General features: G+C 35.8%; 1 protein-coding gene across 3 annotated transcripts in view; it reads right to left on the bottom strand.

Annotated features, from left to right (window-relative positions):
* Positions 1 to 16,188, bottom strand: part of SACS (sacsin molecular chaperone) — a 64,744-nt gene that overhangs the window by 17,238 nt on the left and 31,318 nt on the right. For all 3 annotated transcript variants that reach the window (XM_075742154.1, XM_075742153.1, XM_075742152.1), the window contains 6 exons: positions 13,420 to 13,507; positions 10,347 to 10,432; positions 6,563 to 6,674; positions 5,384 to 5,530; positions 2,777 to 4,259; positions 329 to 420 (listed from right to left, as the gene is read on the bottom strand). In XM_075742154.1, the coding sequence (XP_075598269.1) occupies positions 329 to 420; positions 2,777 to 4,259; positions 5,384 to 5,530; positions 6,563 to 6,674; positions 10,347 to 10,432; positions 13,420 to 13,507 (2,008 nt within the window). The remainder of the gene's footprint in view (positions 1 to 328; positions 421 to 2,776; positions 4,260 to 5,383; positions 5,531 to 6,562; positions 6,675 to 10,346; positions 10,433 to 13,419; positions 13,508 to 16,188) is intronic.

The raw sequence follows: 16,188 nt of genomic DNA, 5'->3' as shown, positions 1-16,188 counted from the left end.
TGCAAACTCTCTTAAGTGGAGGTATACTATTTGCACAAAATTACTGAACCTTGTATACATACTTTACTAAATGAATATCTATTCTTTTATTGTAAATTTTCATCCCTCTTCCCTTGCCTTTGCCTTTTTGTTCATTTATAATTTTCATTTGTGTCATTTCCAATTCAAACAACATAGTCTATCATATCTTACATATTTTTTTAGATGACCAACTTACATATGTGAACTCCACTTCAAAAAAGACACGGCTTTAAACTTGGGTTTAGAACTAGTGCGTTCAACCATTAGCAATGTGTTTCACTATATGAGAATATAAAAGACATATTACCTCGGCTTTTGGCAGCTTCTTTCAAAGCAGCTAAAACCTCAGGCTTCAAGTCATCAGAAAGTAACCTTCCTTCCAGGCCAGGAAAGAGTGATCTAAGCACATCATAAAAAAACAAACAAAAACCCAAAACACACTTTAGCAAAGCATCTGATTTATTTATGTTGCTGCACAGAAATTACCAACACAGTAATCATCATGGTAAGAGGGTCACATGCAAAGCAATCACTTACATATGCAGAATTGGGCTTTCAGTGGGCATTATCTTATAAATGAGAAAATCATACATTTAGAAGCAGAGAGTAGTAATAAGCTATTTTTTTCAACTACTCTCCCTTTTCAAAGCAGGTCTAAGCAAGTTTTGTTTTGCTAGAAAAACTGAGATTAGAAAATTATTTTCATCTATTGTATTCTAACAAAAAAGAAAAAAGGTAGACTAGCACCTACTGTTCTATGTCTCTTAAAGATTCTATTTGAAAGCACATAAAAAATACAACATTTAATTCTAGGACTTCACACAGATCTGTGGCCAGAAGATCTGCAGACAGTGGTTAAGATTACCATAGCCAAGAGTCAGTCTCATCCTACCCTTCCCTCCCCCTTCCTTTATGTTAGCACTTAAAACTAAATAGTTTTTTTCAGGGCTTTGGTTTTCCTGAAATCAAAAGTAACTATCCAGTTTAATTCTGACAGCAGGCATGTCAGTTATACATAAACCAACAGGGAATCCTTCTTGTTCTTCCACAGGTGTTAACAGAAAGAAATTGATAAGAGCTTATTTCAGCTTTTTAAGCAGGCTCCAAATTTGAATACACAAAGAGCCAAACTCTTAAGTTGAAAGTGTTTTAAAACATCTAGCATAAGTCATTTATCATATTTATAACATAAGAATTAAAAATAATTACTGTAGGCAAGAAGAGAGGTAAATAAAGCATCACTATTTCAAATTTCTGTATTATCATAGCTAGCAAGTAGATATATGCCTGGTATAACAAGCTTTTGTATCAGTTTTACAAGACTAACCAAACTAAGTCCATTAGCAACAGAACACGAGCTGAGTAAGATATTGTGGCATCATCAAATTCCAAATAAAGTATCTTATGACTAGTCTGAAGCAGGGCTGTAATTTTTTAGTCTCATCATGGGAAAGTTTTCTGTGTTAGTATACTGGCTTAACTTCTAGAAGGAGAAACAAAGTAAAAGAATAGCAAAAGATAAATCATCTCACAACAGATGCCAAAGAAATTTTTATGACTTTTTTTTTAAAGAAGACACTAGAATCACAGACTCTGAGTAGTGTTAATCCCCTGATAAATAACCTGAATTGTCTAGAACGAGAAAGATTATGGTTTTAGAATCTAATAGAAAAAGAACAGCAGCAGACTTGAAAAAAAAACCCAAACTCCTCTCAAGCAATATGGAAAGACCAGTTACCTGCATCCAACTGCTTTTCTTGAAGATGTGTTGTCTGTATATATATTCAAATCACAATTTACATAAGGATCTTACTTGGAGCACTTTTTACATTAATAATATCTATACTGGCACACTCCAACCGACCTCTACCCTTATAACTAGTCCATAGGACAGTAAAAGCAGCAAAGCACATGCCAAGTGTCACACTCTCTCAAGTTGAGGATCTGAAAACTAGTGGAATTCTGAGGGAAAGGAGAAGGAGGGGTGATTGTGAACATACATACAGGTAACACTTCATAAGTAGGAACAGCTACAGGTAAGACATCTGGTGTGTCTGAGTGACTTCTAGCAGTACCTCTTCAGAGATTGTTCCAGCTGGCCTGCTCTTTCCTATCCCCTCTCCAGTGTCAGTGCAAGCCCTTTTGGCAGATGAAATGTGAGCCTAATTGGAACATTGATGCAGCTGGGAAATAAGCAAGGAGGGGGGAAATAATTGGAGAGGGGACTGGAAAAAACAAAGGGAGAGCAGATGTAGAAGACAGGCTCGCTTCTTTCCACGGTAGTATCTGCTTACTTCCTAAAACCAATAGTTGTTTAGTACTAAGCCCTTCACTTAAAGTAAGAGCGTTGTGTTAAAAAAAAAAAAAAAGCCTGGAGTAATCTCAAACTCTAAGTTTAATAAAAGCTCTTATCATCACCTAATTTAATGTACTTCCTAGTATGCATGTTTCTAACCTCCTCCTATTTATAATTCTCAGAAGTTAATCTGAAATATATTCTGAGGCATTCCCCTAAAGCCTAGATCACATGATTTTTTATAAAGTTATAATGGCAAGTAGCTGTCAAACTTTTCAAGTGAGACATATGCACACAAACATGTATATATACACAGAAAACTGAGTTCTATCTATGTATTATTTTATTACATTACAGGCTACTGCATATCATCTTGTTTGACGATAAGCAAGTAAGAGTCTGAAGCTCTGTTTTAGCATTAAAACTAAAAAAACCCAGTAGTTAAAATATTAAGTGTACCTGGAATATTCTTCTGAAGTTATGTAAACTACATCCTGTTCTGACACAGACGATGAAAAAGGAATAAAATTTCCATTCTGTAATGGCAAAAGCTCCAATCCGATCAGTTCACTGTAGACTCCATCAGAAAGCACAAATTCTAAAAGATGAAGCTTTTCTTCAGCAGGTCCACTGTGTCCAGATTTCCTTAGTACTTGCCGTACTACAGCAGGAGTCACTTTTTTCACATCTTTAGCAGTAGGAATAGTAAGATGCACTGCACTAGCAATATTTGCTGGTACCTTGGCAATCTGTTTCCCTGAATTCTGGAGGTAGTTGAGAACAGACTGTGTGTAGTCCAAACTCTCATCCATTTCAGAAAAGTGCACCTGTTCCACTTTTATCCACTGATTACTCATTGAGTAAATAACTGTATGCTGGAGCAGCTCTTTAAAGAGAGGTACTACAATTGGTTTCCAAGGTACCCTAATTTTGTTCTCATCAGGCCATAACCTATAAATTCTTTCAGCTGACAATGGAAAATCCGAATTCTTCTCAGTCTCCATTCGTTTGATAGCTTCCAAAATAAGGGAGGTATATGCCTTTGGCACTATATTCACCACAAGAAGATCATTCCACAAAGCTGCTGGATCTCTCCATTGATCCAGCTCTCGCCATTTGATACTCCTCCTATTGTCTGTGAGACCAAAGAAACCACTAACATGAACTGGCAGTCCAGTTTTGCTTTCTTCACCTGGAGGCAAAGGCAGAAAACAAAATGCTCTTCCTGAAAAATCTACTACAGCTCCTTTTTCCTCCCCATTAGTTGATAAAGACATGGCTATTCCAATAGTAGGAACAAATTTCAAGTCATCAGCTAAACAATCCAGTTCAGTACACATTCCTCGACCACCTACACAATTACATACTAACCAAGATGTTTTCTGTGCGTCCTTAACACTCTCATCTTCTACAACTATATTTACATGGTATGTCACACATGTTATGCTATTGCTTGGAACTCCCCTACAATACTGATTTATTGCAGTTCCCAAGATTTTGATAGAATTGGGTCTTTCATGTTTCAAGGCCTTGTTCTCACTAGCAGTTACTCTAAAAATCAGCCTCTCAGTTCCATCAGCTTCCCTAACATGCAATGATACATCCTGAACACTCTTCAAGAAGAGCAATACTGTGTCTGCATCTGCTCTGAAGGATTCAAACAGCTCCAAAACCTTCTGTTTGTCATACACATTGCTGCTCAGTTGGGAAGGCTGCAGGCGAAGTGGGAAACGAAAAAAGGTACCAGGAAAGTTTCCACTCTTAAAGGTTTCCTTAGTGCTGCCAAACACACCAATGAATGGTGCAAACTGGTCTGTAAGTTCATTGATTTCCTTGCTATCTTCTTTTAGGTTCCAACACTGGCCTGATTCATGAGGTCCGAAAAGGGTTTGATGGGGATCAAGCATTCCAATCTGGTCACCACTGAAAATACTAGGGACATCTGTATACATAAAAACCAACAACTATTAATAATCCCAAAACAACATGCTTTCAAAATACAGTCTTAGGGAACAAATTTAAAAAGGGCAAGAAAACCAAATGTTATAAAACTGTGATTAACCTAGTATAATTCTGATAACATATAATTTAGTGCTTATTGACAGGAAGAAACAAGCACACCCCTATTCTGCAATTAAATATATAAATAGTCATACAACTATTTGAATTTTAGCAAAAGCGAGCAACAAAAAGTATATTTTCTTTCAACTCTATACTTGCATCTTTCCAATATTTTCAGGAAAAAAAAACAACTTAATTTACTAAAGATGTATTCTATTACATCCATACTTAGCAGATCTTGAAGGCTTGCAAACAGTAATCTTGCACGTTTAAAAGCATAAATTCCCAGAATTATCAAACCACTGAATGTATTAACTAAGCTTTTATTCAGGCTTTACTAGGTAAAACATTGTGAAAAAACAACCTGCATCTTACAAACTTACTTCACAAGTGAAAAATGTTATTTCATCAAAAATTTGCCTCTTATCCTATACTAATTACTTTGTAGACTGTAAGCACTATTTATGCCATATGCTTCTCCTGTACAACAGTAAAACACTTTGCCAGAATAATAGGTTTCAAGACTGAATACTACCAGCTTGTGAAACCGTATGTACTATCTCATATGTAAAAGTGTATATACCTCTATTATGAAATATCCTTTCTAGCATGAAATAAAAGCACTGATTATTATGCAAAAAACCTGCATAAAAGTTTCTGTCTACTGTAAACTTTGCAACTTCTACTTGCCTATAGTATGGGCCTCTATAAAATGAACAGCAGGCGTAAGTGAAATAACAGTGTAAAGGAATGTTAATTTCAATATAAGGGACTAAGTACATAATGATGTTACTAGAGGAAACAAATCTTCTCCAAAAGCCTTCAAAATCCAAAGAGTACCTTACATAGTTTTAGAAAAATATGAACACTTCTTAAGGAAACGTAGCCAGGTATCTAATTTAAAAATGCACTACAAAGAAAATCTGAAATGTTTGATGAATATCTAAAATAATTAAGCAACTTAAAACTTTGACATTTTCATTTTAAAATATGTACTGAGAGTACCTGTTATATGATAAACTGAATTAAAGCCAATTCCAAATCTTCCAACTTTTAGGGGATCATCTTTCTTCCTGCTTCTTGCTATTTCCTGTATACCATGCCAGTCCTCAGGGGTAAAAATTGCATCATTGTATGCATAAAATGCTGGCCCTATAATAAATAGGCAAATGTCAAAAAGGTGACAGAAGAAAACTATTTACTGTTAAAAATCTCTAGGAAATGGACTTACAGAACTGAGAAAGTATTTCTTTAAAGTAAGCATGTGCAAATTTAATTGGGGAAGCTATGACTCAAGCTGACAACAAATGATGTTTGGTGATTGAAAGGGAGGTATAGAGTAGCAGCAAAAACAAAAGCAAGATGGATTTACCGCTGTATATGGTACTTAAGAGATTTATATTCTGATGTGGTATCTAGTTCTGGTATCCACATTTTAACAGAATGATTCTGAAAAACTGAACAGAAAGCAGAAAACGACAAAACTTCTGAAGAAGTGTCCTGTGGCACAAGGCTTAAATTAAATCTGTTCAGTCTATCAAAAAGGTGTTTGAAAGATGTACTAATTACAGTCTATTAATACCCGCACTGGAAGAGAATACATGGCAAGATATAACAATAACCTGTGTCTAGAAAGTAAGAGACAAATTCAAATCAGAAGACATAATGAGGCTGGTTAACAACTGAAAAAAAAGATAGAAACAAGTAGCAGTAGATCATTCATCACTGAAATCTTCAAATCACAACTGAATGCCTTTTGGGATGATTATGCAAACTAATTTGTTTGATAAATACATAACTGCCCTCTATCACACAAAGCCGTATTAGATTATGTAAAAACCTTTGCATGGAGCAAAGTTTGGTATAAGGGTGAGAGAATAAGAGATGGGGAAGAAAACAGAACTGCCTGGAGAGTGTCGAAATGTAAGGGGCTAGGGTGATCTTTACATCATCAGCTGCTACTGACAACCTGCAAGAAGACAATGTAAGGGCTACAATACCAAACACTGGCTTTGGAAGAGAATTATCAACATTAAGACATAAACAAAATATGCACCTAGTAAGGTGGAAGTAGCAATGGAGTCATTCATCCCGATATGGTCATCTCCATACAGCAAGGAGAAAAACACATAACCACATGCATATTGAAAAATAATGGCCAAAATTAATAAAAATTGTATTTACCCTGATATTGTGCCATGTCCTTTGACCACAGAGTTTCTGTTCCATACTGAGTTTCATCATACAAAAACCTAACCTCTGTGGCACCAGCATCTTCTGCGTTCTGTATCAGTTCCTGAGACAGAAAAAAAAAAAAAAACCAACCCCAAAACCAAAGTATAACGAAGTAACGTACAGATTCTAGCAATGGCTTTCCAACTTAAACAGGAGAAAATAATAAGCAATTATCTCAAGTGTAATTGTTTTCATACTTTTCAACCAAAATAATTTTATCCAGTTTACCTCAACAAAAATAGACATCATTATAAAAGGAATATTCAGACAAATACTATAAAAGTGATTTGAATTTGGAGCTCAAATACCACACACAAGCAGTATTTATAAAGTTTAGAAATACGCTACTAAACTGTTACTACTACATTAACCCAAATCAGAATTGTACAAGTCTCAAAACAATGCAAGATGGCAGAAGAAAAAAAAATTAAAAAAAAAAAACAAAGTTTACTGTTAAGCCCACGGAACAGCTGTAAGACAACACTGAGGCAACAAGTCACAGAAGGGCAATACATAGCACTCTTCTTTACATCAGCTGAATTCCGTTTAGTTAACATTTCACAGTGTGAACCAACTGTTCAAGAGCCATGGTGCCCAATTCTAACACCTCTTCAGCAAAGGTCTGCAAAACAGTTCTGACCAGTAACTAAATCATGAACCAACAGAGCTCACCTGTTGAATGAAACCCATAGACTAGGAAGAGGCTTATGTTAAGGTTGAGTATTTGTTAAATAGTATTAGTAGTGGTGAGAGCTATGGAAAGTTCTAATAACTAAAATGTCAATGAACTAGTTCTGTAAACACTACCGTTAATAAAATATGCCTATCTAATCCCATTTACATCAATAGCATTATGCACTGCAGACATGTAAGCATGATTATAAATACCTACAGGATTAGAGCTGCACACAATGCTCTATTTACACTAAATCATCAAAGTGTATCAGGGCTCCAAAGACACACGCTCATACACACATATATACACATGTACACATGTGTATATGTTTGTGTGGGAATATGTAAATTTGGCATAAGGAAGTGTCTCAGCTGAACTGAAAAACTATGTTGAGTACATGACATCCAATGTATTCATACAACATAAATTTCATTCAATTATGCATAAAAATAAAAGACTTCCTAGTAAGATGAATCTTTACTTTCTAGTAAGATTACTTTAGAAATGCATCAACTAGCAGCAGGTATTTCAGATTAGGTTGCGTTCTAAGATACTGTTGACAGTAAAATAAGCTCGCTGTTATCTAATATCTGGTTTCAAAACTATAACCCCTTGATTTTTCACTTTGTGACAGCATGTCCAGTCTATAAGGCATATCACACAAGTAACCAAAATATATTGTTTAGATCGTTACTTCTACATAACTTTGAAGCAAGATGAGACAGCAAGAGATATACCCACAGTTCAGCATATGTAATACATTTTTAAAGAATCTCCATGAGGTATTTAATTACAAAAAACATGCAATACTTCCAAAAGAGTAATTACTGCAACCATTCAAGAAGATACAAAAAGATAGCCAAAGCCTCTAGAAATATTAAATAAAAAGTATGGCAACCACCATGTACTCAGAGACTTGCATTCATGCTGTGGCACATGGAGCATGTGCTACATTCAGCTGTAACAGCGTTGTATTTCAAGAATTCAAACAGTGACATCCATTTTAACAGATAAGCAAAATTCCTGGTAGTAATCCCTCCCTAAGTCTGTTAATTCTAAATTGTAAACTATGAAAAGAGGAACATTCCTACTTTTAGATTTACCTATCTGATTTCTAATGACATTATCTTATTTCTTCACGTTGGAATGAAAAGTTTGGTTTAAATTGTTAAGAAGGTCTGAACCCTTCATGATTTAAATGCATCTTAGAGATTCAGCTAGTACTGGGAAACAGTAAAAATGTAAGCACCCATCCTATGAACGGACAGTGCTCAGAAATGTCCAGGATGCAGCTTGCCAAAACAATTGAAGATATGCTTATCTTAAGCATTCACATTAAAAATAATTAACTTCAAGTTCCATGGTTGCAAAGAAAACCTTCCAAGCACTGGCAGGAACTCTCAGGATCTGTCACCATTCATATCGGTGTGTTTTATATAGAGAGATACATACATATATCCGTACCAAATTCTATTAGTTAGAACTGAGTACTCCCATACACTGAGAAAATGAATCTCCTAACATCTGTGTGATGAAGCATTCTGGATGAGAAGTTTAACAGCCAACTATGAACTAACCACCCCAGATGCTCTCCAAAAAAAAAATCAAACTGGCACTTCCAGACATTAGCATAGGAAGCTACAATAAATCAGACAAATCATCTTCTACAGGTACCCACCTTTCCCCTTGCAGGACTTCATGAATTTAGAATGATCTGTACTTTTTTAGATCATAGAATCATAGAATGGTTTGGGTTGGAAGGGATCTCAAAGATCATCTAGTTCCAACCCCCCTGCCATGGGCAGGGACACCCTCCACTAGCCCAGGTTGCCCAAAGCCCCATCCAACCTGGCCTTGAACACTTCCAGGGAGGGGACATCCTCAACTTCTCTGGGCAACCTGCTCCAGTGCCTCACCACCCCCATCATAAAATATTTCTTCCTTATATCCAATCTAAACCTTCCCTCTTTCAGTTTAAAACCATTGTCCATTGTCCTGTCACTACAGGCCTTGTATAAAGTCTCTTGCCATCTTTCTTATAAGCTCCCTTTGTATGTTGAAAGGCCGCAGTAAGGTCTTCCTGGAGCTTTCTCTTCCCCAGGCTGAAACCCAACTCTCTCAGCCCTTCTTCACAGGAGACATGTTCCAGCCATGTCTAAAGTAAGGGGAGGTGAACGCCACTCTACCAGTTCACCATTCTATTTACTGAAAAAATCTTTAGTGCTTAAATCAATGTCGTCATTTCCATTGTTAGGCTTGTACGCATAAGATTCAATATTCAAATGTGGAGCATCACAACATAACATGCCCTACTGTTGCATACTTTGAAGTCTCCTAGACTAATGATAAAGCACCATAAAGAATACTAACCTCAGTTCAGAAAATCCTGTGACATTCGTTTGTTATAAGAACCCACGTTTAGACTAAAAATGTTTTTCAGCCCACACAAAACTGATGGGTTTGGTATCCTTATCCCTGTAGAGTAAGTCTCCCAAAAGCCACTCAGAGATTCCCATCTTAAAAGTGCTCTTAATCTAATGATAAAACTTTGTGACTGTCAAAGTTCACTGAGGAAAATATATTTAGCTATCAGGAAATTCTACAGCAAAATCTTGTATTAAAGTCTCCAGTGTATCCCAATCTTATACTAAGATAATCCCTCCCCAAAAATTGTATATACTATTATGTGGTTTTACCATAGCTTATAGCAGAGATGAGCAATAAAGTAACAAGCAAAATAAACATTTTCGCTCACTCACATAAAGTACATCATGAAGTCTCTGACTTAATTAAAACATCTGTATTTTATCTCTATGTTTTGATAAATTACAATGGCATCTGTGATAAGCAAACTCAGAGACATTAAACACACACACATACACAAAAAAGCCACACAATTCCCTTTGCCTTGTCCACAGAAATGGAAACATGTATCTCCTGTACTAGAATGAATATATAATGAAGTATGACAACTGCAAGATTTGCTGGGAAGTGTTAAACTAATGGTATTATGTCATGCATATTAAATGACTGCTAAAAATACCATTTGTTGTATACCTTAAGAATCTGTCCTCCTTCTGGGTATCTTCTTAAAATATCCTTAAGAAAATCAACAAGTGGTGGAGTTGTTTGTCCAAAACGACCTAAGAACAAATAAACAAAAAACAATCTGTGTATTATGCACTTAATTTCAGATTAAAAAAAAAAAAACAAAAAACAAAAACTAAACAATTAATGGGAATTTAGGAAAAAAATTAAATTAACTCAAATCCTGATATGTAAAATCTTCTATTTCCAAAATCAACTGTAAAAATACTACATTATAAATCTTTTTATTGAAAAAAATAAAACAGCAGTCTTGTTGTTAATGTCAGCATGCTGTTTGGTATATGGATGAAACAAATTTGGGGCTAAGTCTTTGTACTTGTTATACCTCAATTCCAACTACTGGATGTTCAAATATAGCAACTTCTAAAGGACTACTACTTTTTAAGTAGCAGAACAGTATTCTAGGGCTCTAAAGTACACTTCCTGTTCTGCCATATCACGATGCTGGGCCTGGTGCTAGCTTTGGTGTTACCTGGGCTTAGCACAGGAGGAAAAAGAGTCTGAGAAAGGTACTAACAAGCGTTATAACGTTCTGCTCTGAGAGAAAAAGTCTATCACAGAATGAAAGGATCAATACTCTTAAATTCAAAATCCAGTCTGACACTAAAGAGCAGCTCCCTAAATCCAAACCTCAAAAACATGTGCTTCAAACAAATATTAATGATGCAAACCCCACAAGGAAAATGGACTCTACTGATGCCCCATCTATCATTTCCCTTTAAAGTTATTAATAAAGTAAGTATTGTCTCTTGCCCTACCCTTCTGCATATATGTATGTTTATGAAGTACACAGATTCAAATACACACACATTATATCTATATAAGGCAATAAAAAATTAGACAAAGAAAAAACCAGAATCCTCAGCAATGTGGAAAAAAGGATAGACAAGAGAAATCTACTTGCTGAGAAAACATCAAGTAAAAACATCAAACATCTTGTCTTTACAAAATTTTTGTATCACTCTTTATTTAAGGGCACTTAATAGCATCAATAAAAACAAATCCCAAGAAATTGTAACTCACAGCTGAAGGTGTGAGAAGTATTTTGTAACTTCTGTTATTATTTTTACAGTATATAGAAGTATATGAAAGTCAACATGTAATATGCAAACTTCCAAAATAAGGTGAACTGATGGATAGTAGGAAAGTTTGGGTGTTTCTTTTCTTAATGAGAAATTCTCTAAAACCAAGAAACTGATCTTCTCAAAGTCTAACTTGGGCAGGCAGGCGTAAGTGTTTAAACGACACGTTTCACTACATGAACCACAAAACCAGCCAAGTAACTTTTAAGTGATAGGACTGAAGATAGACATTATTCTAACTCTTTATGCATAAGAGCAGAGCTGCTCTAGGTATGTCACAAAAATTACTCTATCTTGAGATCACAACTTACTGTATCCTGTCAAAGGCTGAACTGATTTTTCCGGAGTCATATTTAACACAAAACTGGTTCCACAAATCTGAAGGAGAAACTTTTTCCACAATAAGGACAGTCAAGCGTTGGAAGAGGAACCTAGAGAGCCTATGCAGTCTCCATCCTTGGAGGCTTTCCAAACTGGACCAGATCAACCCTTGAGCAACCTGGTCTGACCTCAGAGCTGAGAAGGTTGGAGTAGAGACCTCCTGATGTCCCTTCCAACGTGAACTATTCTGTGATCATATGAAAAGATTATGCATTATTTGATAGACACCAGTGATGAATGAACACAGAGGCGACATGGGTGATCTTCAGAGTACTTCAGCAACCAATGTGCTTGGCTCTGCTGATGAATTCCTTAATTCATCTGCTGTACGGAAAAATCTCAGCACTGAAAAACTCCAGAATAAACACAAAAGGCTGGTATTAAAGCCTTCAGATCTTTTAGACTGACTTATATCAGAGTTGCAGGCCAGAAAAAGTGAAGTGCTTTATCTAGACATGGTCTGCTTAGAGTGGTATCTCTAAGAAAATCTCACAGCCTAATAATCCATTCCTAGGCACAAAAAACAGCAACAGTTTTTTTCCCATGAAAGATTTCTCAGGGCTACTACACTATCTTCTCCATATACTTGCATGGCAAAAAAAGCTTGGAGAAGAAAAAAACTTCTTTGTTTAGTTTATCACAGCCTACATCCAGCAAAAAAATTATCAGAGCAAACAGTCAAGAATGAGAGAAAGAAAAACATTTGATGCCATAGAACCATGGGGTCCATTTCCACAGGTGTTTTCTAACCATTGCAGGTTCTAGAGAATGTGAACATGAACTTCTGGCTAATATACAAACGCTTCGTTTCCCTCTGTCACTAGAAAAACCATCAGCCAGTACACTCATGGCTTACACAGGCAAAGAAATACAACATTTTGTGACACCAAATGAAATACCTACATGAAAAGAAGGGTTTCCTTCTTCATCCTACCATCCCATTAGCATTTATTTCATTCCCTTCTAATAAAGTTATTGTTAAAAGAATATTAATGCTAGCAACCAAGTAATATAATCATTACAGATTTTAATTAGAGCATTCCTGAAGATATTCAGGTATCACAATCTAATTTAAGATACCATACAGATATACCTGCAATTTTTGTCATAATAATGTAAGTAAACATACAGAATCCAAAAAAAAAAACCCAAAACACCAAACAAAAAAACCAGAAGAAATTAAAAGCTTTTTAGGAATAGTATAGTTTTCTACACAGTGGTTACTGAAAATATATCCTTTCAGTATCTGAAAAGCTTACATGAGACAAGGCAGCTACTAACGCTACTGCAAGGCATATCTTATCGATTCCAAAGGACAGCAAGATTCTTATTTCTACACATGAAATTACAAAGAAAAAAATTAAACACCAAGGCACTTAAAAAGAGAAGATTCATTTTCCTGGAGCAGAATGAAAAGAACAAGTGAAGGGATACCTAGGATTTACAAGAAAAATATCTGCCTCCTATTTAAAGAAGAGAGTAATTTCAATTAACTCCAGACTGTGGTAGAAAATGCTTTGACCTTCCAGTTTATAAATAGACACAAGTATTTTTCATACCTCCTCCTTTCAATCCTTTTGACTGAAGCTTCAGAAAAACTTGATTTTGAGACTCCTGAAGATCCACAATCTTGATACCATCAGATAACTGAAATAAAAAATAAGACAGATCTTGATCAGAACATTCTGCAGAATAGATTACTGTAGCTTCGTTTCCTACATATTCTATGAAGTCTGTTTTTATCTAAAAGTATACAAATACTCTGAAACATTCAGTATCCAATTTGAGCAACACTTTCAGACCCTGAGGTCTAGGATGGTCTCCTTTGTCTAATGATACTCCTTAGATGAAGTATCAGTTTGTCAGTGACAGGACCAAAAAAAACCAGCCACAAACAAAGCAGGTGGAAAAAAATGCCTACAGAAGCATACAAAGAGCAAGCCATGGCCTCCTGTTTTCACATTTGAGAAGTTCTGTGTTCTGGGAACTCCTGCAAGCATACAGCTCAAGCAGTTATTGTTCTAAGATGCATGCCCATAAAGAAAATAAACATATACAGGAAGTACGTGGTCTATGTACTCCAAAAAGTACATATGGAAATGCAATTTCATAGGAGTTTTAAACCAAGTAGTATCAGCTCAAAACAGCTAGTAATACAGAACATGTAGAGATAAAAGTATCTCATAGAAACATCCCTGAAAAATTGGACAGCCTCATCTCCCTATTACCTCTATATGCAGACCTATGGACTCACCAGGAACACCACAGAGAAAGTAGGGCAAACTAAGCAAAAAATTCCTTAGCAGCCATTGGGAAAACTATTTAGTAATCGTAGCACATTATGGTCTCGTTGCATTTCTAGTTTCATATTATATGTGTGTCCCAGTCATATACGATATCATGCTAAAATAGTCATGTATGATGTGATGTTATCCTGCAAATCATGATAACAAATGTAGAATCAGAAATTGTGCTATGCTTATTAGAAACTTAACCAATTCAAATTAGTTTCCATTTATAGTAAACTGTATTAGAATTTTATTATGTGAAATTATATTACTATATTAGTCTCGGTTTATAGCAAAGTTCAGGACTACTTCCTCACTTTGATGGGTAAAAACAAATCTCTAGAATGAAGTTGGTGCTTACACAGACATAGGTGCTTACAATCTAACTGCATTTAATAAGCGAAAGACAGTTCTAGTCCACAGTATGCAGTAATTTTAAAATATTAATAAGAAAAAAATTTTATTCCTTTTTACTTAAACCAGTTTAAAACAGTACTTACAACATCAGTGCATTAGTTCCTACAGAAATATTATACTTGAGATGATCTTGTCTCAAGATGTAAAATAGCTTAAACTGGGTATACCACCCACTCAGGACTCACTAAAGTAAAAAAGAATCCACACAATGCTGTAACCCATCACCAAGTATTAAAGGGATAGAATAATCAAATATTCTCAGGTAGAATTTTTGTAGCAAAACACCAGTAAAAACTAGGAGGTATAATAGGTGCAAATTAATAGGTTAACACTGTAAGGAACTATGAGAGAAAGAGATACTGGACTTTACTTAACATATGTAAATTGCATGTAGCAGCCTTAATGGAAGAAATGAATATTCTACTACCTCAGTAAATTAAAAAATAATTTTATCCCAGTAAACAGGAGTTCAAAAGTTTACAAAAGATTTTCAAAATTGCTACAGTACAAATATTCCCATATGTCTTTTAGTTTAATACAAAAAAAAAAAAAAAAAAAATCAGAATAGCTATTACAGTCTGCTTACTGACTGTTCCCTACTAAAAGATAGTTTTTTGTGCCAGACAGAGTACTGCTCAGATCTTCACTGCCAGATGAATTTTAGAAAGTGATATAAAGATCTCTTTCCTTCCAAAACAGGAAGGCCTGGAAAAAACAAAACCAAGGACACACAAAACCAGGCAAGAAAATAAAAGATTAACTACATGAGCAGTTTGTTTCCAACCTGAGCGTTCGAAGATTACTTGTATTCCCCATATACGTTCTTAAAATTGCTCTTCTTGAGCAATACAACTACTAACATCGAGTTCTTTCCTAGCATCATAGAATTGTTTGGGTTGGAAGGGACCTTTAAAGATCATCTCGTTAAACACCCTGGCCATGGGAAGGGACGTCTTTCACTAGACAAGATTGCTGAAAGTACCGCCAACCTAACTTTGAACACTTCCAATGATGGGGCATCCCCAACTTCTCTGGGCAACCTGCTCCAGTGCCTCACCACCCTCATCATAAAATATTTCTTCTTTATGTCCAATCTAAACCTACCCTCTTTCAGTTTAAAACCATTGCCCCTTGTCCTGTCACTACAGGCTTTGGTATAAAGTCTCTCTCCATTTTTCTTATAAACCCCCTGTATATATTGAAAGGCCACAATAAGGTCTCCCAGGAGCCTTCTCTTCTCCTTTATGCAAGTCCCCTTGCTCTATTTAACCCTAATTTCCAACCTGCTCTCTCTCCCCTTCTTGCCTCTACTCATCCCATCCCACCAGTATCTCCAGGTTCCTGTTTCCCAAAAGTGTGGCTAGAAGCACAGCAAGCAGTACTGAAATGGTGACCCCAGGCTGCTGCCTTCAACAGAACAAGGTCATTCATTCATTTGACTCTCCCTCTTGTACCCAGACCTCAGTTTTTAACTTGTAAGAGCTTCCTCTCATGGTGATGTCAACTCTGCTGTTGAAGCTGGCGAGCAGGTAGAAAAATCTATTAAAGATCGAAAGGAAGCCAGAACAAGCACATCAGCACTCTCGGGTGAATCTTCTGCTCCCCAAAAAAAAGAAATAAGGA

This window comes from Balearica regulorum, chromosome 1 (genome assembly GCF_011004875.1).
Source record: "Balearica regulorum gibbericeps isolate bBalReg1 chromosome 1, bBalReg1.pri, whole genome shotgun sequence".
Classification (NCBI taxonomy): domain Eukaryota; kingdom Metazoa; phylum Chordata; class Aves; order Gruiformes; family Gruidae; genus Balearica; species Balearica regulorum.
This window is presented reverse-complemented; position numbering and strand designations above follow the sequence as displayed.